The following is a 24152-nucleotide window of genomic DNA, read 5'->3' as shown; positions in this document are numbered from 1 at the left end:
AATAGAGCTTTTTGGTCTAAACTCCACTCGCTGTGTTTGGAGGAAGAAGAAGGATGAGTACAACCCCAAGAACACCATCCCAACCGTGAAGCATGGAGGTGGAAACATCATTCTTTGAGGATGCTTTTCTGCAAAGGGGACAGGACGACTGCACCGTATTGAGGGGAGGATGGATGGGGCCATGTATCGCGAGATCTTGGCCAACAACCTCCTTCCCTCAGTAAGAGCATTGAAGATGGGTCGTGGCTGGGTCTTCCAGCATGACAACAACCCGAAACACACAGCCAGGGCAACTAAGGAGTGGCTCCATAAGAAGCATCTCAAGGTCCTGGAGTCTAGCCAGTCTCCAGACCTGAACCCAATAGAAGATCTTTGGAGGGTGCTGAAAGTCAGTTTTGCCCAGCGACAGCCCCGAAACCTGAAGGATCTGTAGAAGGTCTGTATGGAGGAGTGGGCCAAAATCTCTGCTGCAGTGTGTGCAAACCTGGTCAAGACCTACAGGAAACGTATGATCTCTGTAATTGCAAACAAAGGTTTCTGTACCAAATATTAAGTTCTACTTTTCTGATGTATCAAATACTTATGTCATGCAATAAAATGCAAATGAATTACTTAAAAATCATACAATGAGACCTCTACATGCTTTGTAAGTAGGAAAACCTGCAAAATCGGCAGTGTATCAAATACTTGTTCTCCCCACTGTATATGCACGTGTGTGTGTCTCAGTATGTGTCTCAGTGTGTGTGTCTGTCTCAGTGTGTGTGTGTGTCTCAGTGTGTGTGTGTGTGTGTGTGTCTCAGTGTGTGTGTGTCCAGCACACACACACACACACACACACACACACACACACACACACACACACACACACACACACACACACACACACACACACACACACACACACACAGATAAAAGAACCAACCCACACATTTACATTTACATTTAAATAATTTAGCAGACGCTCTTATCCAGAGCGACTTACAAATTGGTGCATTCAACTTATGATAGCCAGTGGGACAACCACCTTTTTTTTTTTTATGGGGGGTGGGGGAAGAAGGATTACTTTATACTCTTCCAGGTATTCCTTAAAGAAGTAGGGTTTCAAGTGTCTCCGGGAAGGTGGTCAGTGACTCCGCTGTCCTGGCGTCGTGGGGAAGCTTGTTCCTCCATTGGGGTGCCAGAGCAGCGAATAGCTTTGACTGGGCTGAGCGGGAACTGTGCTTCCGTAGAGTTAGGGGAGCTAGCAGGCCAGAGGTGGATGAACGTTCCCCTCACAGCTCCGTAGGCAAGCACCATGGTCTTGTAGTAGATGCAAGCCTCAACTGGAAGCCAGTGGAGTGTGCGGAGGAGCGGGGTGACATGAGAGAACTTGGGAAGGTTGAACACCAGACGGGCTGCAGCGTTCTGGATAAGTTGAAGGAGTTTAATGGCACAGGCAGGGAGCCCAGCCAACAGCGACTTGCAGTAATCCAGACGGGAGATGACAAGTGCCTGGATTAGGACCTGTGCTGCTTTCTGTGTAAGGTAGGGTCGTACTCTGCGAATGTTGTAGAGCATGAACCTGCAGGATCGGGTCACCGCTTTGATGTTAGCGGAGAACGACAGGGTATTGTCCAGGGTCACGCCAAGGTTCTTTGCACTCTGGGAGGAGGACACAATGGAGTTGTCAACCGTGACGGCGAGATCATGGAGCGGGCAGTCCTTCCCCGGGAGGAAGAGCAGCTCCGTCTTGCCGACGTTCAGCTTGAGGTGGTGATCCGACATCCACACTGATATGTCTGCCAGACATGCAGAGATGCGATTCGCCACCTGTTTATCAGAAGGGGGAAAGGAGAAAATTAATTTTGTGTCGTCTGCGTAGCTATGATAGGAGAGACCATGTGAGGATATGACAGAGCCAAGTGACTTGGTGTATAGAGAGAATAGGAGAGGGCCTAGAACTGAGCCCTGGGGGACACCAGTTGTGAGAGCACGTGGTGCGGAGACAGATTGTCGCCACGCCACCCGGTAGGAGCGACCTGTCAGGTAGGACGCAATCCAAGAGTGAGCAGCGCCGGAGATGCCCAACTCGTAGAGGGTGGAGAGGAGGATCTGATGGTTCACAGTATCAAAGGCAGCGGATAAGTCTAGAAGGATAAGAGCAGAGGAGATAGAGTTAGCTTTAGCAGTGCGGAGAGCCTCCGTGACACAGAGAAGAGCAGTGTCAGTTGAATGACCAGTCTTGAAACCTGACTGGTTTGGATCAAGAAGGTCATTCTGAGAGAGATAGCAGGAGAGTTGGCTAGAGACGGCACGCTCAAGAGTTTTGGAGAGAAAAGAAAGAAGGGATACTGGTCTGTAGTTGTTGACATCGGAGGGATCGAGTGTAGGTTTTTTGAGGAGGGGTGCAACTCTCGCTCTCTTGAAAACGGAAGGGACATGGCCAGCGGTCAAGGATGAGTTGATGAGCGAGGTGAGGTAAGGGAGAAGGTCTCCGGAGATGGTCTGGAGAAGAGAGGAGGGGATAGGGTCAAGCGGGCAGGTTGTTGAGCGGCCGGCCATCACAAGTCGCAAGATTTTATCTGGAGAGAGAGGGGAGAAAGAAGTCAAAGCATAGGGTAGGGCAGTGTGAGCAGGACCAGCGGTGACATTTGACTTAATAAATGAGGATCGGATGTCGTCAACCTTCTTTTCAAAATGGTTGACGAAGTCATCCACAGAGAGGGATGAGGGAGGGGGAGGAGGAGGGGGATTCAGCAGGGAGGAGAAGGTGGCAAAGAGCTTCCTAGGGTTAGAGGCAGAGGCTTGACATTTAGAGTGGTAGAAAGTGGCTTTAGCAGCGGAAACAGAGGAAGAGAATGTAGAGAGGAGGGAGTGAAAAGATGACAGGTCCGCAGGGAGTCTAGTTTTCCTCCATTTCCGCTCGGCTGCCCGGAGCCCTCTTCTGTGAGCTCGTAATGAGTCGTCAAGCCACGGAGCAGGAGGGGAGGACCGAGCCGGCTGGGAGGATAGGGGACATAGAGAGTCAAAAGATGCAGAAAGGGAGGAGAGGAGGGTTGAGGAGGCAGAATCAGGAGATCGGAGGGAGAAGGATTTAGCAGAGGGAAGAGATGATAGGATGGAAGAGGAGAGAGTAGCGGGAGAGAGAGAGCGAAGGTTGCGACGGCACATTACCATCGGAGTAGGGGCAGAGTGAGTAGTGTTGGAGGAGAGCGAGAGAGAAAAGGATACAAAGTAGTGGTCGGAGACTTGGAAGGGAGTTGCAGTGAGATTAGTAGAAGAACAGCATCTAGTAAAGATGAGGTCAAGCGTATTGCCTGCCTTGTGAGTAGGGAGGGACGGTGAGAGGGTGAGGTCAAAAGAGGAAAGGATTGGAAAGAGAGAGAATGAATCAAAGGCAGACGTAGGGAGGTTAAAGTCACCCAGAACTGTGAGGGGTGAGCCATCCTCAGGAAAGGAACTTATCAAGGCGTCAAGCTCATTGATGAACTCTCCAAGGGAACCTGGAGGGCGATAAATTACAAGGATGTTATGCTTGAATGGGCTAGTGACTGTGACAGCATGGAATTCAAATGAGGAGATAGACAGATGGGTCAGGGGAAAAAGAGAGAATGTCCACTTGGGAGAGATGAGGATTCCTGTGCCACCGCCGCGCTGACCAGATGCTCTCGGGGTATGCGAGAACACATGGTCAGATGAGGAAAGAGCAGTAGGAGTAGCAGTGTTTTCTGTGGTAATCCATGTTTCCGTCAGCGCCAAGAAGTCCAGGGACTGGAGGGTAGCATAGGCTGAGATGGCCGCAGAACGGCAGTTCCAGAGGCTGCCGGAGACCTGGAACTCCACGTGGGTCATGCACGCAGGGACCATCAGATTAGAGTGGCAGCAGCCACGCGGTGTGAAGCGTTTGTATGGCCTGTGCAGAGAGGAGAGAACAGGGATAGACAGACACATGTTTTGTTTTTCTATCCTCGTGGGGACCTAAAAATAATTTCCATTCAAAATGATATTTTCCATAACCCCTAACCCTAACCTTTACCCTTACCATAACCCTAACCTTAACCCTAATTCTAACCCTAACCCTAATTGTAACCCTAACTCTAAATCTAACCCCTAAATTTATAATAACCTTTGTCCTCATGGCGACGTGGGAGAATTTTCCTTGTTTTACTATCCTTGTCGGGACTTTGGGGGATTTTAGGTCCCCACAAGGATAGAAGAACCAACACACACACACACACACACACACACACACACACACACACACACACACACACACACACACACACACACACACGCACACACTGTGGTACTGTAACCCTGTAAACAATCTCCCAGTGTTGCTACAATGGAAAAATGAATTTTCTCCATCTTCTCCATCGAAAACAGCTGAGGAAAACCTCATGCCATGTTGGAAATAATCTTCCATGTGTATTTCTGTATTTCGAGGTTGGCGGAATGTATGCAAAGAAAGAGTGACACAGTTAGATCTTGGCTTAGGTTATGGATCAAAATAATGCTTTTTCAGGGTGAAACATGCAGTACTGTTTGACTACACAGCTTAATGTGTCAGACAGAGGTTATTAAATCTTTGTTCCTATCCAAGAAAAAAGGTCCAACAATCACTTACAGTATAGTAATGTAGTTTTGTTGATTTAATTATTCTTAGGACAATATGTCTGAACACACACATGCACATGCACGTGCACACACACAGCTAGCGTGCCTTCCTCAGCATTTGTGTGAGACAAGCTTTGTTATAACATACTCTGGAAATGTGGTCAAGAGACCAAACAACTGAAACTAAGAGATGCCAATGGTTTCATGTTTATTTGTACAGATGGAAGCACGTCTCACACACACACACACACACACACACATATACTTACACACACACCATCACTCCTTACTTAATGTGTGTTCCATGTTTGTGTGTGTGTGTGTGTGTGTCATATTACGTTCATTACTCTAGACAGCAACGGCGCGTCACACATACGCCATCACAAACACCAGCGGAGAGCGTGGGAGAGATACACAACCATCTACACGTAGGCAGCACGCTCGTTTTGGCTCAGATCCCTTGTCTTTGTTCCCTCACTTTGTTTGTTTGTTTCTTATTTTTTGTCCTTTAATCTGCTCTTTCGCTCCGCGCCTCTTCCTTCTCATCCTCATTTACTTTCATCTGACAACATGCAATATGTATATACTGTATTCTACTGTATTTTCGTCAATGCCAAACCAACATTACTCCTCCTAGTATTTATATATTTCTTATTTCCATTCTTTTACTTTTAGATTTGTGTGTATCGTTGTGAATTGTTATATACTACTGCACTGTTGATGCTTCTCCTTCAACTGGGTTCCAGCTCCATATGAAGACTGTATTCAGACTGTATTCAGACTGTATTCAGATTGTATTCAGACTGTATTCAGACTGTATTCAGATTGTATTCAGACTGTATCAAACTGTATTAGACTATTAGATTATTCAGAATGTATTCAGACTGTATTCAGACTGTAATTCAGACTTAATGGCTGCATCAAAAGTAGTGCATGATAGAGGGAATAGGGTGCCATTTGGGACGCATCCTATACCTGTTATACTTTATCTGTAATGGGTCTGGTCTAGTCTGAGAAAGACTTGGACACACATACAGAAGCAGACACACTCAGGCAGACAGGCTGCACACACACACACATACTCATACACCCACTCACGATACACACTTGTCTAAAGCTCTACTCTGGCGCAGACTGTGCCGGCTGATTGAGGTTGACTGTGGTATTATTTCATTCATTCCGTTTTTCAACTTGGTCGTCTTTCGCTCCCTTCTATTTTTCGCCGGAGGAAGAGGGTGGCGTCCTCGAGTGCTCTACAACTCCCCATCACTGCTGATCATTGTCTCAATTACTCATCCTTCCCTCCCTCCCTCCCTCCCTCCCTCCCTCCCTCCCTCCCTCCCTCCCTCCCTCCCTTCCGCTGTTCTCTCTCCTCTCTCAGCTCATCCCAAGTTACTGTGTCCTCTCCTCCTCCACCCCCAAACCCCATCGTCACGTTCCGCCTTTTCTTCTCCTGCTATTTCTCTCTCCTTTTTCTCTGTTCCAAAGTGATGTGGTGAAGACTAAATAGCTACTGCTTCCTTCGTTATCCCCCTCTTACATCGCTCCCTTTCCTTCGCGTTCTTTTCAACCATTACAATAAGTGACAGCAGCTTAAAGTCGTCTCTTTCTCCTCCCTCTCTCTTTCTCTCTCACTCTATGTCTTGCTCTCTCTAAACCCCCCTCGCTCTCTCTTTCTCATGCTCTCTCTATCAATTCTCATAGTCTACTGCCTCAGTCATGTCAGCAACAGCTTGTCATAAACGATCAGTGTCCCTCTCCTCCCTCCCTCAGTTTCCCCTTGCTCCTATGATCTCGGTGTCTTCTCCATTCAACTCCCAAAACTATGATTTCTCTTCTTCTCTTTCACTCTGTCCTTTTCCAGCCTTTCGGTCCTTTTCTTTTTTTTTACCTCCATCGGTGTCCCTTTCTCCCCACATTTTCTCTTTCTCCTCTCCTCCCGTTCAGCCGGTCTCTCCTTTCTAATTCCCATCCCTCCATCTTGATGTCCTTGCCCTTTGCTGTTCTCGCTCCCGTCTCTCCTCCTTTTACGCTTCCCAACACTCACAGGCTGGCAGGAGAGACGGAGAGATCGGGAGGTGGGATGAGTAAGGCTCTCTTCTTTCACACCTCTCTCTCTCTCTCTCCCTCGCTCCCATCTCTCCTCACCATCCAACACGTTCATCTGTAGCCTCAAGCCAAAGAGAGAGAAAAGCAAAGGTCTGCCCTTGAGGCGTGAACCGAAAGAGAGGGAGGCGAGAGGTAGAAAGAGAGAGGAGTATGCTTACAGTGGGGGAAAAAAGTATTTAGTCAGCCACCAATTGTGCAAGTTCTCCCACTTAAAAAGATGAGAGAGGCCTGTCATTTTCATCATAGGTACACGTCAACTATGACAGACAAATTGAGAATTTTTTTCTCCAGAAAATCACATTGTAGGATTTGTAATGAATGTATTTGCAAATTATGGTGGAAAACAAGTATTTGGTCACCTACAAACAAGCAAGATTTCTGGCTCTCACAGACCTGTAACTTCTTCTTTAAGAGGCTCCTCTGTCCTCCACTCGTTACCTGTATTAATGGCACCTGTTTGAACTTGTTATCAGTATAAAAGACACCTGTCCACAACCTCAAACAGTCACACTCCAAACTCCACTATGGCCAAGACCAAAGAGCTGTCAAAGGACACCAGAAACAAAATTGTAGACCTGCACCAGGCTGGGAAGACTGAATCTGCAATAGGTAAGCAGCTTGGTTTGAAGAAATCAACTGTGGGAGCAATTATTAGGAAATGGAAGACATACAAGACCACTGATAATCTCCCTCGATCTGGGGCTCCACACAAGATCTCACCTCGTGGGGTCAAAATGATCACAAGAACGGTGAGCAAAAATCCCAGAACCACACGGGGGGACCTAGTGAATGACCTGCAGAGAGCTGGGACCAAAGTAACAAAGCCTACCATCAGTAACACACTACGCCGCCAGGGACTCGTAAGAAGCATTTCAAGGTCCTGGAGTGGCCTAGCCAGTCTCCAGATCTCAACCCCATAGAAAATCTTTGGAGGGAGTTGAAAGTCTGTGTTGCCCAGCGACAGCCCCAAAACATCACTGCTCTAGAGGAGATCTGCATGGAGGAATGGGCCAAAATAACCAGCAACAGTGTGTGAAAACCTTGTGAAGACTTACAGAAAACGTTTGACCTGTGTCATTGCCAACAAAGGGTATATAACAAAGAATTGAGAAACTTTTATTATTGACCAAATACTTATTTTCCACCATAATTTGCAAATAAATTCATTACAAATCCTACAATGTGATTTTCTGGATTTTTTTTCCTCATTTTGTCTGTCATAGTTGACGTGTACCTATGATGAAAATTACAGGCCTCTCTCATCTTTTTAAGTGGGAGAACTTGCACAATTGGTGGCTGACTAAATACTTTTTTCCCCCACTGTATGTCTGTTTTCTGCATTTCTCCGAATTTGCTCTCATCCTTTCTCCTCACGCCTCACCCCTCTCTTCTCTCAGTAAATGAGTTTAGACTCAGCCTATGGATTACATTAGTCTGTACAGAGGTGTGACAATATCGATCCTCTCTATTCCTCCCCACCTATACTCCCCCAACTTCTCACCCCTCTTACCCACTCCTCTCCCGGCCTGGACAGTTCTCTAATGAGCAGAGCCGGTTTGGTGGTTCTGCTGGCTAACTTGGATAAGAGCATGGTGATTGCAACACCAGGGTTGTGGGTTCGAAACCCTCGTGCCAAATACCAAAAATCTGTACTAAACACAAGTAAATTGCTTTGGATAAAAGCATCAGCTAAATGACCATACTATATACTGTTCCATTACTTATCACAGATGTGAATTTCTCCATTTTATATCATGAATAATCAATTTTCTAATGAGATGATTATCGTCTCCTCATAATAATAATAATACTCATCATCATCAACATCATCATCATCATCATCTAGTCTGGAGCTACAAGCCCATCTCTCTATCCTCCAGTGTGTTAGTCCAGTCTAAATAGCATATTTCTATATCAGGGTAGTTTATTGAAGTTAATTAGTGTGAATTAGTGATTGAGTCCACAGAGCTCAGTCAGTAGGCCGTTAAATGAGATCCGCTGGGCCGAGACCTTAGCACCTATTAAAAGCCTTCCATCATGTAGGACTGTGACATTTCACAGCTTCTGTGTGAGTTTAATCACTACGTCTGCAAATGTCACTTATCCTTTGGTTGGGTAGAATGGTTTGGCTGTATGAATGGGAGGCATTGTGAAAGGAAGAGTGGGGTGGGGGGTGGGGGGGGGTTATTGTATGTGTGTCACACATCCCTTATATGTTCTAATTTGTGTATATGTGTGTGTGTGTATGTGTGACACTCCTCCTAATTTGTTCTATGTTGTTCCCCATCCAGCCACGTCAGATGGAACGCGCCAGGGTCTAGAGAGTATGAGGGGAGGAGTGTGTGCCACGCAGGGCATGAAGGTGGTCCTTAAAGTGGGACAGAGTGAGTACTGAATCTCACACACACAGTGAAAAACACACACCGACTACTATATTCTCCTCTGAGTGTATTAGTGTTGATTAGAGAGCTGGAAGAGAGGAGCAGCCAGGATCACACAGCTCTAATGAGGCCTGTTGACTTCACTTACTAACACACTAAACACCACTATTCTCTCTGGTACTGGCTCTCTATGCCCGCTCATACCAACTAGCTCTCACAGTCTCACGTCAGAATTAGACGTTCATCCATGTTTCTCAAACGTCAAATTTCGAAGTTGTTGCAAGCGTCAAATTTCTAAGTGTTTAAGGTTAACTCCGTTTAAGTTTAGGCATTAACTCCACATTTTTAAGGTTAGGGTTAATGTTAGGCATTAACTCCAAATTGTTACGGTAAGGATTAAGGTTTAGGATAGGCTTAAAACAAAAATCTAAAAAATGACTGTATCGCTGGATTCGAACTTGCAACCTTCGGAATCAGAGGCAGATGCTTACGGCATTAACTCTGAATGGTTAAGGTAAGGGTTAAGGTTTGTGATTGGTTTAAACAAAAATCTCAAAAACTAAACGTGCAACCATCGGAATCAGAGGCAGATGCTTAAACCTACCTGAAGGTAACAGCGCTCACTGTTGCTCCTAGTGCCCGGTTTCCACGTCATCTCCCGACATCCTCAGACATGGATGGACGTTGAATACTGACTTGTTTCATGGGTGACCTGGCTGCTCACACGGTAGGGAGTAGGCTGCTCTTTCTGGGTATAAACACCACAGGCCCTGCTAATGGCTCTGCTGCTACTGGTGCCCTTGGGTGACGGAGAGGGGACAATGTTTTAGATGAAAGTCACACTTTCTCTGACATACACATATTTTCATACATGATTGGAAACACACAAATAAATACAGCAGTCAGTAGAAATGTACACACACACACACTAGTGCTGAGCGATTAGTGCTTTTTGAGGTCAGTTCAGTGTCGGTTCAATTATTAAAAAAGAATCATGGTTTTCGATATCGGTTTTGATTATTTGGGTTGAATGCTGTAACAACACATAATTAAACTATTAATGAAAGTCCCAAGATGGTAGTGACTGTCCATTACTGCTTATCACTTATTAACCATTATTTATTCACATTTACTTTAATAAAATATTTAAGTTGTTGTGTATATTACATTTGTTTTATTGATGACTTTTATTTCATTCCAAGTCATCATCTCATCTGTATAGAGCTGCTGCCTATGCTGTCTGACAAAATCACTATTTTGTAGTTCTTCAAAGTATATAAGGCATACCTTTATGACTGCTGAATACCAACTATCAATCACTTAGATAATGAATTTTCAGGTAGAGTTACCTCGCGAAGCAACAGCTGCTCTCTATATCCCCTCACAATCTCGCATTTTTTACTCTCCTGTAGCAGACGTAAAAAAAAAAAACTGACCGGACAAGTAGGATGTGGAATGGATTGTGGTCATTGTAGTTCATTACCACATTTTATGCGCTAAACTATGTAGAATATTGGCCTGTTGGAAACTACAACTCCATACTACATCGCACAGTTCAGGCTGGATCTGTGCAATGTGCGTATTGAGCTCACAGAAAAAAACTAACAAAATATATGTTGGTTTTTTAAATGTTTTTTCTGTATCCCTTTTTCGTAATATCCAATTGGTAGTTACAGTCTTGTCCCATCGCTGCAACTCCCCTACGGACTTGGGAGAGGCCAAGGTCGAGAGCCATGCGTCCTCCGAAACACGACCCTACCAAGCCGCACTGCTCACTTAACCCGGAAGCCAACCGCACCAATGTGTCGGAGGAAACAATGTCCAGCTGGCGACCAAAGTCAGCTTGCAGGCGCCCGGCCCACCACAAGGAGACGCTAGAGCGCGATGGGACAAGGAAATCGCGGCTGGCCAAACCCTCCCCTAACCCGGACGACGCTGGGCCAATTGTGCACTGCCTCATCGGTCTCCTGGTCACGGCTGGCTGTGACACAGCCTGGGATCAAACCCGGGTCTGTAGTGACACCTCACTTAGACCACTGCGCCACCCGGGAGGCCGCAAAATGGAATTCAAATAACTGAACCAACGTCAATTACAGTGCCTTGCAAAAGTACTCATCCCCCTTGGTGTTTTTTCCTATTTTGTTGCATTACAACCTGTAATTTGAATGGATTTGAATTTGGATTTCATGTAATGGACATACACAAAATAGTCCAAATTGGTGAAGTGAAATGCAAAAAATAACTTGTTTCAAAAAATTCTAAAAAATTAATAACGTAAAAGTGGTGTGTGCATATGTATTCACCCCCTTTGCTATGAAGCCCCTAAATAAGATCTGGTGCAACCAATTACCTTCAGAAGTCACATAATTAGTTAAATAAAGTCCACCTGTGTGCAATCTATAAGTGTCACATGATCTGTCACATGATCTCAGTATATATACAAATGTTCTGAAAGGCCCCAGAGTCTGCAACACCACTAAGCAAGGGGCACCACCAAGCAAGCGGCACCATGAAGACCAAGGAGCTCTCCAAACAGGTCAGGGACAAAGTTGTGGAGAAGTACAGATCAGGGTTGGGTTATAAAAAAAGATCAGAAACTTTGAACATCCCACGGAGAACCATTAAATCCATTATTAAAAAATTGAAAGAATATGGCACCACAACAAACCTGCCACGAGAGGGCCGCCCACCAAAACTCACGGACCAGGCAAGGAGGGCATTAATCAGAGGCAACAAAGAGACCAAAGATAACATTTTACATTTACATTTTAGTCATTTAGCAGATGCTCTTATTCAGAGCGACTTACAATTAGTGAGTGCATACATTTTTCATACTGGTCCCCTGTGGAAGGAGCTGCAAAGCTCCACAGCGAAGATTTTGAGTATCTGTCCATAGGACCACTTTAAGCCGTACATTCCACCGAGCTGGGCTTTACGGAAGAGTGGCCAGAAAAAAGCCATTGCTTAAAGAAAAAAATAAGCAAACACGTTTGTTGTTTGCCAAAAGGCATTTGGGAGACTCCCCAAGCATATGGAAGAAGGTACTCTGGTCAGATGAGACTAAAATTTAGCTTTTTGGCCATCAAGGAAAACGCTATGTCTGGCGCAAACCCAACACCTCTCATCACCCCGAGAACACCATCCCCACAGTGAAGCATGGTGGTGGCAGCATCATGCAGTAGGGATGTTTTTCATCGGCAGGGACTGGGAAACTGGTCAGAATTGAAGGAATGATGGATGCCGCTAAATACAGGGAAATTCTTGAGTCTTTCAGAGATTTGAGACTGGGACGGAGGTTCACCTTCCAGCAGGACAATGACCCTAAGCATACTGCTAAAGCAAGACTCGCGATAATGGCGCCGGAGAAGAAGGTTATTACGGTTATCCTACCAACGGGACATTAAAAACTGTAATATCTTATGTTTCACCAAGTCGTGGCTGAACGACGACATGGACAGCATACAACTAGCGGGCTATACGCTACATCGGCAGGATAGAACGGCTGACTCCGGTAAGACAAGGGGTGGCGGTCTGTGTATATTTGTAAACAACAGCTGGTGCACAAAATCAAATACTAAGGAAGTCTCGAGGTTTTGCTCGCCTGAGGTAGAGTATCTTATGATAAGCTGTAGACCACACTATTTACCAAGACAGTTTTCATCTATATTTTTCATAGCTGTCTATTTACCACCACAAACCAATGCTGGCATTAAGATTGCACTGAATGAGCTGTATAAGGCCATAAGTCAACAGGAAAACGCTCATCCAGAGGCAGCGCTCCTAGTGGCCGGGGACTTTAATGCAGGGAAACTTAAATCAGTTCTACCTAATTTCTACCAGCATGTGAAATGTGCAACCAGAGAAAAAAAAACTCTAGACCACCTTTACTCCACACACAGAGACGCATACAAAGCTCTCCCTCGCCCTCCATTTGGCAAATCTGACCATAACTCTATCCTCCTGATTCCTGCTTATAAGCAAAAACTAAAGCAGGAAGCACCAGTGACTCGGTTAATAAAAAAGTGGTCAGATGACGCAGATGCTAAGCTACAGGACTGTTTTGCTAGCACAGACTGGAACATGTTCCGGGATTCTTCAGATAGCATTGAGGAGTACACCACATCAGTCACTGGCTTCATCAATAAGTGCATCGATGATGTCGTCCCCACAGTGACCGTACGTACATACCCCAACCAGAAGCCATGGATTACAGGCAACATCCGCACTGAGCTAAAGGGTAGAGCTGCCGCTTTCAAGGAGCGGTACTCAAACCCGGATGCTTATAAGAAATCCCGCTATGCCCTCCGACGAACCATCAAACAGGCAAAGAGTCAATACAGGACTAAGATTGAATCGTACTACACCGGCTCTGACGCTCGTCGGATGTGGCAGGGCTTGAAAACTATTACAGACTACAAAGGGAAGCACAGCCGCGAGCTGCCCAGTGACACAAGACTTCCAGACGAGCTAAACCACTTCTATGCTCGCTTCGAGGCAAGCAACACTGAAGCATGCATGAAAGCACCAGCTGTTCCGGATGACTATGTGATCACGCTCTCACGATTACCAGGACGTGTACTCCGAGCATGTGCTGACCAACTGGCAAGTGTCTTCACTGACATTTTCAACATGTCCCTGACTGAGTCTGTAATACCAACATGTTTCAAACAGACCACCATAGTCCCCGTGCCCAAGGACTCTAAGATAACCTGCCTAAATGACTACCGACCCGTAGCACTGACGTCTGTAGCCATGAAGTGCTTTGAAAGGCTGGTCATGGCTCACATCAACACCATTATCCCAAAAACCCTAGATCCACTCCAATTTGCATACCGCCCCAACAGATCCACAGATGATGCAATCTCTATTGCACTCCACACTGCCCTTTCCCACCTGGACAAGAGGAACACCTACGTGAGAATGCTATTCATTGACTACAGCTCAGCATTCAACACCATAGTGCCCTCAAAGCTCATCACTAAGCTAAGGATCCTGGGACTAAACACCTCCCTCTGCAACTGGATCCTGGACTTCCTGACGGGCCGCCCCCAGGTGGTAAGGGTAGGTAACAACACATCTGCCACACTGATCCTCAACACGGGGGCCCCTCAGGGGTGCGTGCTCAGTCCCCTCCTGTACTCCCTGTTCACCCATGACTGCATGGCCAGGCACGACTCCAACACCATCATTAAGTTTGCCGACGACACAACAGTGGTAGGCCTGATCACCGACAACGATGAGACAGCCTATAGGGAGGAGGTCAGAGACCTGGCCATGTGGTGCCAGGATAACAACCACTCCCTCAACGTGACCAAGACAAAGGAAATTATTGTGGACTACAGGAAAAAAAAGAGGACTGAGCACGCCCCCATTCTCATCAACGGGGCTGTAGTGGAACAGGTTGAGAGCTTCAAGTTCCTTGGTGTCCACATCACCAACGAACTATCATGGTCCAAACACACCAAGACAGTCGTGAAGAGGGCACGACAAAGCCTATTCCCCCTCAGGAGACTGAAAAGATTTGGCATGGGTCCTCAGATCCTCAAAAAATTCTACAGCTGCACCATCGAGAGCATCCTGACTGGTTGCATCACCGCCTGGTATGGCAACTGCTTGGCCTCCGACCGTAAGGCACTACAGAGGGTAGTGCGTACGGCCCAGTACATCACTGGGGCCAAGCTTCCTGCCATCCAGGACCTCTATACCAGGCGGTGTCAGAGGAAGGCCCTCAAAATTGTCAAAGACTCCAGCCACCCTAGTCATAGACTGTTCTCTCTGCTACCGCACGGCAAGCGGTACCGGAGTGCCAAGTCTAGGTCCAAAATACTTCTCAACAGCTTCTACCCCCAAGCCATAAGACTCCTAAACAGCTAATCATGGCTACCTGGGCTATTTGCACTGCCCCCCCCCCCCCCCCCCCCCCCACCCCCCCCATCATTTTACGCTGCTGCTACTCTGTTAATTTTTTATGCATAGTCACTTTAACTGTACCCACATGTACATATTACTTCAACTACCTCAACTAGCCGGTGCCCCCGCACATTGACTCTGCACCGGTACCCCCTGTATATATAGCCTCCCTACTGTTATTTTATTTTACTTCTGCTCTTTTTTTCTCAACACTTTTTTGTTTTATTCTACTTTTTTTATTAAAAATAAATGCACTGTTGGTTAAGGGCTGTAAGTAAGCATTTCACTATAATGTCTGCACCTGTTGTATTCGGCGCATGTGGCCAATACAATTTGATTTGATTTGATTTGATTCGAATGGTTTAAGAGGAAACATTTAAATGTCTTGGAATGGCCTAGTCAAAGCCTAGACCTCAATCCAATTGAGAATCTGTGGTATGACTTAAAGATTGCTGTACACCAGCGGAACCCATCCAACTTGAAGGAGCTGGAGCAGGTTTGGCTTGAAGAATGGGCAAAAATCCCAGTGGCTATATGTGCCAAGCTGATAGAGACATACCCCAAGAGACTTGCAGCTGTAATTGCTGCAAAAGGTGGCTCTACAAAGTATTGACTTTGGGGGGGGTGAATAGTTATGCACGCTCAAGTTTGATAGTTTCACAATAACAAATAATTTGCATCTTCAAAGTGGTAGGCATGTTGTGTAAATGAAATGATACAAACCCCCAAAAAATTATTCCAGGTTGTAAGGCAACAAAATATGAAAAATGCCAAGGGGGGTGAATACTTTCGCAAGCCACTGTAGTTGTTTAAAAACAGAAAAATAACAGAAATTCCGGTTACTCGCTCAGCACTAATACACACACACATCATTTATTTTTACCCACATAGGCATTCTCACTGAACACCCCACCCCTTCATCCCCCATTCCTCTACCCCACCCCACCCCACATTCACACTCCCCTCATAATAGAATCCTCTCCCTCCTCTCTCACACACATTTCCCCAACAGTGTTATCTGCTCTTTGTGTTGTTGTGCGTATTGTGGAAGCTCTTCTCCTGAGAGGGAAGTGCTGCTGCTGTCTCTATCGCTTCATCATTCTCCACACACAGCCCACCCGGAGGAGAAGCATAGCACTCCCTCTATATCTATTTTCTTTCTCTCGCTCTCTCTCTTTCTTTCATTGCTGGTTCAATGAAAACCGGCATCATTGACTCTCTTTCACCTTTCTTGTTCTCCCCCTTGCTCTCCCTTTCTCCCACTCCCTTTTTCTTTCTTTCGCTCTAGCTCTCCCTCCCTCCCTCCCCACCCATCTTCCTTGCTCCTTCCACCCCCTCTCTCCCCCCACCACACCCTCTCTCTCTCAATACCTCCCCCTCTCCCCCACCACACCCTCTTTCCATCAATACCTCCCTCTCTCCCCCACCACACCCTCTCTCCCTCAATACTTCCCACTCTCCCCCACCACACCCTCTCTCCATCAATACCTCCCTCTCTCCCCCCACCACACCCTTTCTCCCTCAATACCTCCCCACGCTCTCTGTCTTCCATCCTACTTGCCCGCTCTCTCTCTTTCGCTCTCGCCACCTCTTTCTCTCCTCCTCACCCCATCTCTCCTTCTCTCTCTCTCCTCTCTCTCTCCCTCTCTACTTCTCTCTCTCCCTTTCATCTTCTCTCTCGCTCCTCTCTCTCCCTCTCTCTCTCTCTCTCTCCCCCTCGCTCTCCTCTCTCTCCCTCTCTCCTTCTCTCTCTCTCCTCTCTCTCCCCCTCTCTCTCTCCTTCTCTCTCTCCTTCTCTCCCCCCTCCTCTTCTCTCTGTGTTATATGTTGTGTGTCTGAAAGGTCATGTCTGCTCTGTTCGTCATCTAAACAAACACTGTGCCACCTCATAGAGATTCCTGATGAGATATGGAGCACTGCTCAGCTCTGCTCTGACACACACTCACACACACATTGATTGTCATTGCACGCAGGCACACGCTCATGCAGACACACACACACATACATCCGCACAGTTTTAGAAACGTACACGTTCTGAGAAACACACACACTCGCTCTCTCTTTCTTTCCTACACACACACTCAGTCCACCCTCAGCAGCCCCAGCAGTCATATTGATCCAAACTCTCCTCATGCCAAGTTCTGATTGGCTGTCTTTCATCAGAGGGCCCGTCGACCAATAATACCTGCCACTGTGTATGGACCTCCGTAAATGTCAGTTAGTGTAGAATTATAGCTCTGCACATAGACTGTGTGTCCGTGTGTGTGTCGGTGTGTCCGTGTGTGTGTCCGTGTGTCTGTACATTGTACAGTCTGTGTACTCAGCATAATAGAGCAATTTATTATGTCTCAGTAAATCTACATGGAACTCTGTCATAGCCATGGCTAGAGGATATTAGGTATATGTCCTAAATGACACCCTATTCCCTTTATAGTGCACTACTTTAGACCAGGGCCCATAGGGACGCAGCCTAGCATTACATGTCTGACAGATGGGATGGTGTGGTAATTGGAGATGATGGGCTTTTATTACAGTTTTATATTCATTGTGGTCATTTTACAAATGGAAACTCTTTAAGTATCCTATTTTAATCTCGTTGGATAGCTCTTTTAGAAAATTACGTTGGAGGACGATCAATATTTAGTTTCATTTAATGGGCCACAGAGTGTTGCATTAGCACCACAGAGATCTTGTTATTGGTGTACCTGTTTTGAGGTTGTTTTCATGTTGATAAAATATTGCTTTGAGATTGTGTTATCTTGACCGGGGTACACCCCTGTTTTCTTTCCGCCAGACCCCTATGGACTGCCCCCGAAACCTGCCAAACCAGACCAAAGTGCGGGCCGTACCAACACCAGAAATACAGGTAAGAGGGGTGTGGAGGAGTTTACACACTTAATAATAATAATATGCCATTTAGCAGACGCTTTTATCCAAAGCGACTTACAGTCATGTGTGCATACATTTTTGCGTATGGGTGGTCCCGGGGATCGAACCCACTACCCTGGCGTTAGCGTTACAAGCGCCATGCTCTACCAATTGAGCTACAGAGGACCACTTACACTTACACCATCATGAGAACAAACTTCACCCAAAAAGACCAAAAAAGCAGGTGAGTAAAGAAAGGAAGGAAGCGACAGAGAACGAGGGACAGTAAAAAACGACAGATGGGGGATACGAGCCGGCGACATCTGTGGGATCTCTATCTAATTCCATCCCTCCATCGCTCTCATCCCTCTCTCTGTCCATCCCCTCCTCTCCTCTCCTCCCCTCAGAGCTAAGTGGCGCAGGCGAGGAACGACGGCTCTAATAGCTGCCCAGGGAGGGGGAGGAGGGGGAGACCGGGGGCGCAATTTGAAAGAGTTATTATGGTCGTTAGTTTGGGCGGCCTGGTTTCTGTTGGTCCGCAGAGAGAAGGGAGAGGAGAGGAGAGGAAAATTATAAATCAGAGGAGAGGAGAGGGAGATAGAGGAGAGGAGAGGAGAGGAGAGGAGAGGAGAGGAGAGGAGAGGAGAGGAGAGGAGAGGAGAGGAGAGGAGAGGAGAGGAGAGGAGAGGAGAGGAGAGGAGAGGAGAGGAGAGGAGAGGAGAGGGAGATAGAGGAGAGGAGAGGAGATAGAGGAGAGGGAGATAGGGGAGGGCAGGGGAGAGGAGAGGAGAGGGAGATAGAGGAGAGGGAGATAGGAGAGGGAGATAGGGGAGAGGAGAGGGAGATAGAGGAGAGGGAGATAGGGGAGAGGAGAGGAGAGGAGAGGAGAGGAGAGGAGAGGAGAGGAGAGGAGAGGAGAGGAGAGGAGAGGAGAGGAGAGGAGAGGGAGATAGGAGAGGGAGATAGGGGAGGGGAGAGGAGAGGAGAGGGAGAGAGAGGAGAGAGGAAAGGAGAGGGAGATAGAGGAGAGGGAGATAGGAGAGGAGAGGAGAGGGAGATAGGAGAGGGAGATAGGGGAGGGGAGGGGAGAGGAGAGGAGAGGGAGATAGAGGAGAGGAGAGGAGAGAGGAAAGGAGAGGGAGATAGAGGAGAGGGAGATAGGAGAGGAGAGGAGAGGAAAGGAGAGGAGAGGAGAGGAGAGGAGAGGAGAGGAGAGGAGAGGAGAGGAGAGGAGAGGAGAGGAGAGGAGAGGAGGGGAGGGGAGGGGAGAGGAGAGGGAGATAGAGGAGAGAGGGAGATAGGAGAGGAGAGGGAGGGAGATAGAGGAGAGAGGGAGATAGGGGAGAGGAGAGGAGAGGGAGATAGGGGAGAGGAGAGGGAGATAGGGGAGGGGAGATAGGGGAGGGGAGGGGAGAGGGAGATAGGGGAGGGGAGAGGAGAGGGAGATAGGGGAGAGGAGAGGGAGATAGGGGAGGGGAGAGGAGAGGGAGATAGGGGAGAGGAGAGGAGAGGGAGATAGGGGAGGGGAGAGGAGAGGGAGATAGGGGAGAGGAGAGGAGAGGAGAGGAGAGGAGAGGAGAGGAGAGGAGAGGAGAGGAGAGGAGAGGAGGGGAGGAGAGGAGAGGGAGTTAGGGGAGAGGAGAGGAGAGGAGAGGAGCTGATGAGTGATGATAGAAGAGGAAGATTAAAGGATAGCGGAGGAGAGGAGTCGAGGGAGGGACGTTGTGTCATGGCAGGGAGCTTGTTGACCTGTTCTTTGTTTTCTGGGTTGTTCTGTCCCAGACACATATGTTGTGTCCCAAACTAAACCCTATTCCCTATACAGCGCACTACTTTCGACCAGGGCTCATAGGGCTTTAATCAAATGTAGTGCACTATAAAGGGAATAGGGTGCCATTTTGCGATGCTGCCACACAGGCCATTTCTCTAGTGTGAAGTATAAATGAGAGAACTGATGAGAGATGGAGAGGGAGAGTAATGGAGAAAGCACGAAGACAGAAAAGGGGAGTGAGAGGGGAAGAGAGGAAAGGGAAGAAGATGGCCTTGCTGTTGAAAGAGAGAGAGCATAAACACTGAAAAAGGGAGAGAAGCGCACTGTACTGTTGAATAGGAAAGAGAAAGAGAGTGTGGAGAGAGGGGAGGGAGAATGAGAGAATATGATGATAATAGAAAGAGCTGGTGAAAGGAGGAGGTGGTAATGGAGAGAGATGTCTGGGTAATGGAGGGATGGAGGGAACGAGAGAGGGAGGGAGGGAAGAAAGCGAGAGGAGGAGAGCGGAATTGGCGACTAGTATTAGCGTTTTGCCTCTCAGCCAGTCAGTCAGTTAGTCCTGCATACGCGGTAGGGGAGCTCGCAGTAGGGGGGAGGAAAGGGCGAGCCGAGGGGGGGATGTTATTATGTCCACAATGACCGAAAGAGAGAGAGAGCCACAGAGCGAGGAAAAGACGAGATAAGAGCGGGAGGAGAGAGAAAATGAGGGGGAAATGTGCCAAGAATAATGATAACCCAATCCCACTGCCGCGCTTCACATTACCACCCTAAACGCTGCCACCACCGACATTCGCACGGTCAACCTGAACTCTCCTCACAGGGGTCCCAAACCCACCAGACACCTGCTGGGCTGTAACCGTACATGTGGTCGGACCGTGCGGTTGGGACCAGGTTCCAAACAGGCAGCCTAACTGTGTGGTCTCTAGCTATAGAGACCCCGATTTTTCCCAAATTGCACCCTATTCCTTATATAGTGCACTACTTTTGACCAGAGCTCTGCACAACACCCTATGAGCCCTGGTCAAAAGTAGTGCACTAAATAGTGAATAGGGTGCAATTAGGGACGCAGTGTAAACCACCCAACCATTCGGGCTCCTTCATGTGTATAACACTAATGCTACATAAACAGCGTTGTTAGGCTTAAGGGATATAGTGTGTTACCTTGATCCACACACTGTAGGTTGCTGTAGCTTCTAACCAGAGCCAGCCTCTCAGTAGGCCTCTCCACAGGCACAGAGGAACATTCCAAACACTCTTTATATCCAATGCCATCCACTTATTCATGTGAATAGACAGACCACATATGGTCACGGTCACATTGGCTGCATTTTTGCTGCATTCCTCTTGGTTTAGCCTTTCGTGTTTCTGCCACTATAACTGAAGGAAGACTGTTAGTCACCTTGCTGTGGTGTAGACTGTTTATTGGCGTGTAATATGTATATATAAGAGGTTACACCCTGAAAAGGCACGGCATGCCAAAACGTAGGTTCCGACACTGAGTTACAGTACATAAAGAGTTTATAGAACATAATATTAGAATGTAGGACTTTTTCTTGTCGTTACTCACAAAAGTAATATAATTACTGAACCGCATTAGTTTTGTAACACGTTACCCCCAACTAGGGATTAACATGGGTAACCGGGATCCCGGGACTGTCCCGGGACCACTTTTCACATTTCCCGAAAGAATTAAATGACAGGACCCTGGAAATGACGTTTTCCACAATGTCACACTAATGCAATTCCACAAAATATACAACATGCGCAGCAGCAAATTAGCAAAAAAATGTATAGCACATTATCCAAACAGGTTGTCGCCTGGAAGCCTTTATCCTAGCGTATTTACGGCACATAAAGTCGCCATAAATTCAAAGCACATGTATAATTGACACTGCCGGACTGCACACGCGACCCAAATGCAGTTAATAAACCCTACAGGAAACCCTTACAGAATAGCCTATTAAATAACATGTGCCTCTTTGAGCTGTCATTGTGACTCTTCAGACAGTCACAAATTTGATAGGCCTATGCACAATTCACTAGATAGGCATCTCTGTCACAGACATTAGGTCTGTTAACAATTCATAAAGGCATGAGGGACAATTCTATCTTCTCCTGTCCTAGAGCCTAGGCAATTTTCCTATACAGTCTCAATCCCACTGAAACCCAAAATCCTGCTCCTGTCTCGCATGAAAATGCCTAACTTTATTCTGTAATCCATAGGTTGCATTATCAAAGCACGTCTCTCCGCTATAACATTTCCCTCGCTTCTCTGCGCTGTCTTGTATTGCTGCCCATATGGGAGCTTCGGTAGAGAATGTGTGATCAACAAACGGTATGATAGTAGATATGGATATTTTTTTTAACAGAGTTGGTCCCTGTTAAGATACCTTGATATTTAAACTATTTCCTCTCTTCATCTCCCCGTTATTCATTCATGAGCTGATCTGCTATCTGTATAATCATTAACTAGACTTTGCCAAATATATGAGATGTTCTATCATTCGTTGGAGGTTATCTAGCAAGCTTCGCAAGTTTGGTCATTTGACTTTTGTTTGACTGCCGTTACAAAGTTTGTATGATTCGACAACGTTATAGCCTACTCAGGGTGCACTCGGTGCGTCCTGAGCACGCTTCTGTGTTGAGATAGCCTAGGCCTACTGCTGAAATGTGCTGAGTTAATTGGGGAACATGATAACGCTCTGAATTTACTAACGGCCAGGTTCGCAATTCACAACAATGTCATTGGCGATCAAAGTTACTCTATCATTACTAAATATCAATTTCATTTGTTCTGAGATCTTTACATAGTGGCTCAGCCAATCCGACAAGGTGGCGCAGCTCCCCTCTTATTAAGGGAGAACCCTGGCATAGTGACTTGATTTTAAATGCTTTAAATGGGCACTTCCAATTTTTTCGGTGTTTCTCTGGTAAATATGAATTATTTCCAGCATTGAAACTTGGCCGATTTTCAGGAAAATATTAATCCCTACCACCAACACTGAACATAAGAAATGTAAAAGGTTAGTGAAATACAAAGGGATATTTCGGGATTTTGGCAATGAGGCCCTTCCTTCAAACTGCACGCATAGACATAAAAATGGTATCCACGAGTTCACATGACTCTGGGTAAGTAGATAAAGGGCCTCATTGCCAAAATCCCGAAGTATCCTTTTAAAGTAAACGTTTTATTGTGTCATTTTACAGGTGGTGCTGGGAACGCCACCCATCCCAGGGTTCCTAGCAGTGACGGTGGTGGTTCGGGAGGCACGGGTGGCGAGAATGGACCCCTACCCCCCTCCAACGTGGCCGTCATCGCCGGCGCCGCAGGAGGCTCCGCCTTCCTGCTCCTGGTCACTGCGGTGATCTGCGTGGTGTGTTACCGGCGGCGACACGCCAAGCACTCTGAGTCCCACCACCCGCCCCTATCGCTGTCCTCCCTCACCAGCCCCAAGAGGCACGGCGGCGGGCACGGTGGCGGCCACGGGAGCGGGAATAACAACGGCTCGGAGCCCAGTGACATCATCATCCCGCTGCGGACTTCGGACTCGGCGTACTGCCCTCACTACGAGAAGGTGAGCGGGGACTACGGCCACCCCGTCTACATCGTCCAGGAGATGCCCCCCCAGAGCCCAGCCAACATCTACTACAAAGTATGAAGGCAGTCACCATGACAACCTACAGTACTACCAACTACCACCCTTCCCTGTCCTATACAGTACAGTACCACCTACAACCTACCTACAATATACCCTGTCCTATACAGTACAGTACCACCTACAACCTACCTACAATATACCCTGTCCTATACAGTACAGTACCACCTACAACCTACCTACAACAGTCCCTCACTGACTTACTCCAAAACCACGAAGATCTTTAGGCCACTATACAGCCCTATCCAACCCCAACCACAGCCACAGGTGTGTGTGTCTAGCTTACTGAAGAGGCCATCCGTACGCCCACCACTCTTCACTCAACTGTGTCACTAAGCTGAGTGTGGAAGGTTTATTATATAACCCCACCACTGGCCCCCACCGGCCCCTTTAAAGAGGACAGCAATGACAAGAGACTCTGGACTCCTTCCCCTTTCTTTCTCACAGCGAATCGAAACCCCCCATCCAGAGCTGAAGAGAAGAGTCCCGCCCTATACGCCATGAGGACAAGTGTGAGAGAACACACACCAAGCTAGTGGGAGAGAACACACACTAGTGACGCCACAACATGGCCTTATGGGACTCGGACCCTAGAAAACCTACAAACCAACTACCAACCAACCAGAGAACTCTGTCTGTATCTCCAGTGCTCCTGTCCTATAGCAGACCTATCGAGACTGGCCCCTGACTGGCCCCTGAGATAGACTGTGTCCCTGATGTTAGTTAGTTTGTTTGTGTGTGTATGGTTTCTCATTGGACCAGGGGCCTCTGACTCTCTCGCCCAATCAGAAAGCCGGCCTGGGGTCACATGATCAGGCTCAGGTGCCAGAGGTCAGACCAATTGCGTCTTAGTGACATTCA

At 47.2% G+C, this 24152-nt stretch overlaps 1 protein-coding gene across 1 annotated transcript in view; it reads left to right on the top strand.

The window, feature by feature from the left end:
* Positions 1 to 23294, top strand: part of LOC311113158 (ephrin-B3-like) — a gene marked incomplete at both ends in the record, with an annotated part of 81366 nt that extends 58072 nt beyond the window's left edge. The window contains 3 exons of the mRNA XM_084156329.1: positions 8997 to 9089; positions 17791 to 17862; positions 22843 to 23294. Of these exons, the coding sequence (XP_084012455.1) occupies positions 8997 to 9089; positions 17791 to 17862; positions 22843 to 23294 (617 nt within the window). The remainder of the gene's footprint in view (positions 1 to 8996; positions 9090 to 17790; positions 17863 to 22842) is intronic.
* Positions 23295 to 24152: the final 858 nt, after the last annotated feature.

The sequence above is a fragment of the Coregonus lavaretus genome (genome assembly GCF_964263955.1).
Source record: "Coregonus lavaretus genome assembly, chromosome: 39".
NCBI classification, from domain to species: domain Eukaryota; kingdom Metazoa; phylum Chordata; class Actinopteri; order Salmoniformes; family Salmonidae; genus Coregonus; species Coregonus lavaretus.
The sequence above is the reverse complement of the archived record's forward strand: the minus strand, read 5'-3'. Positions and strand labels throughout refer to the sequence as shown.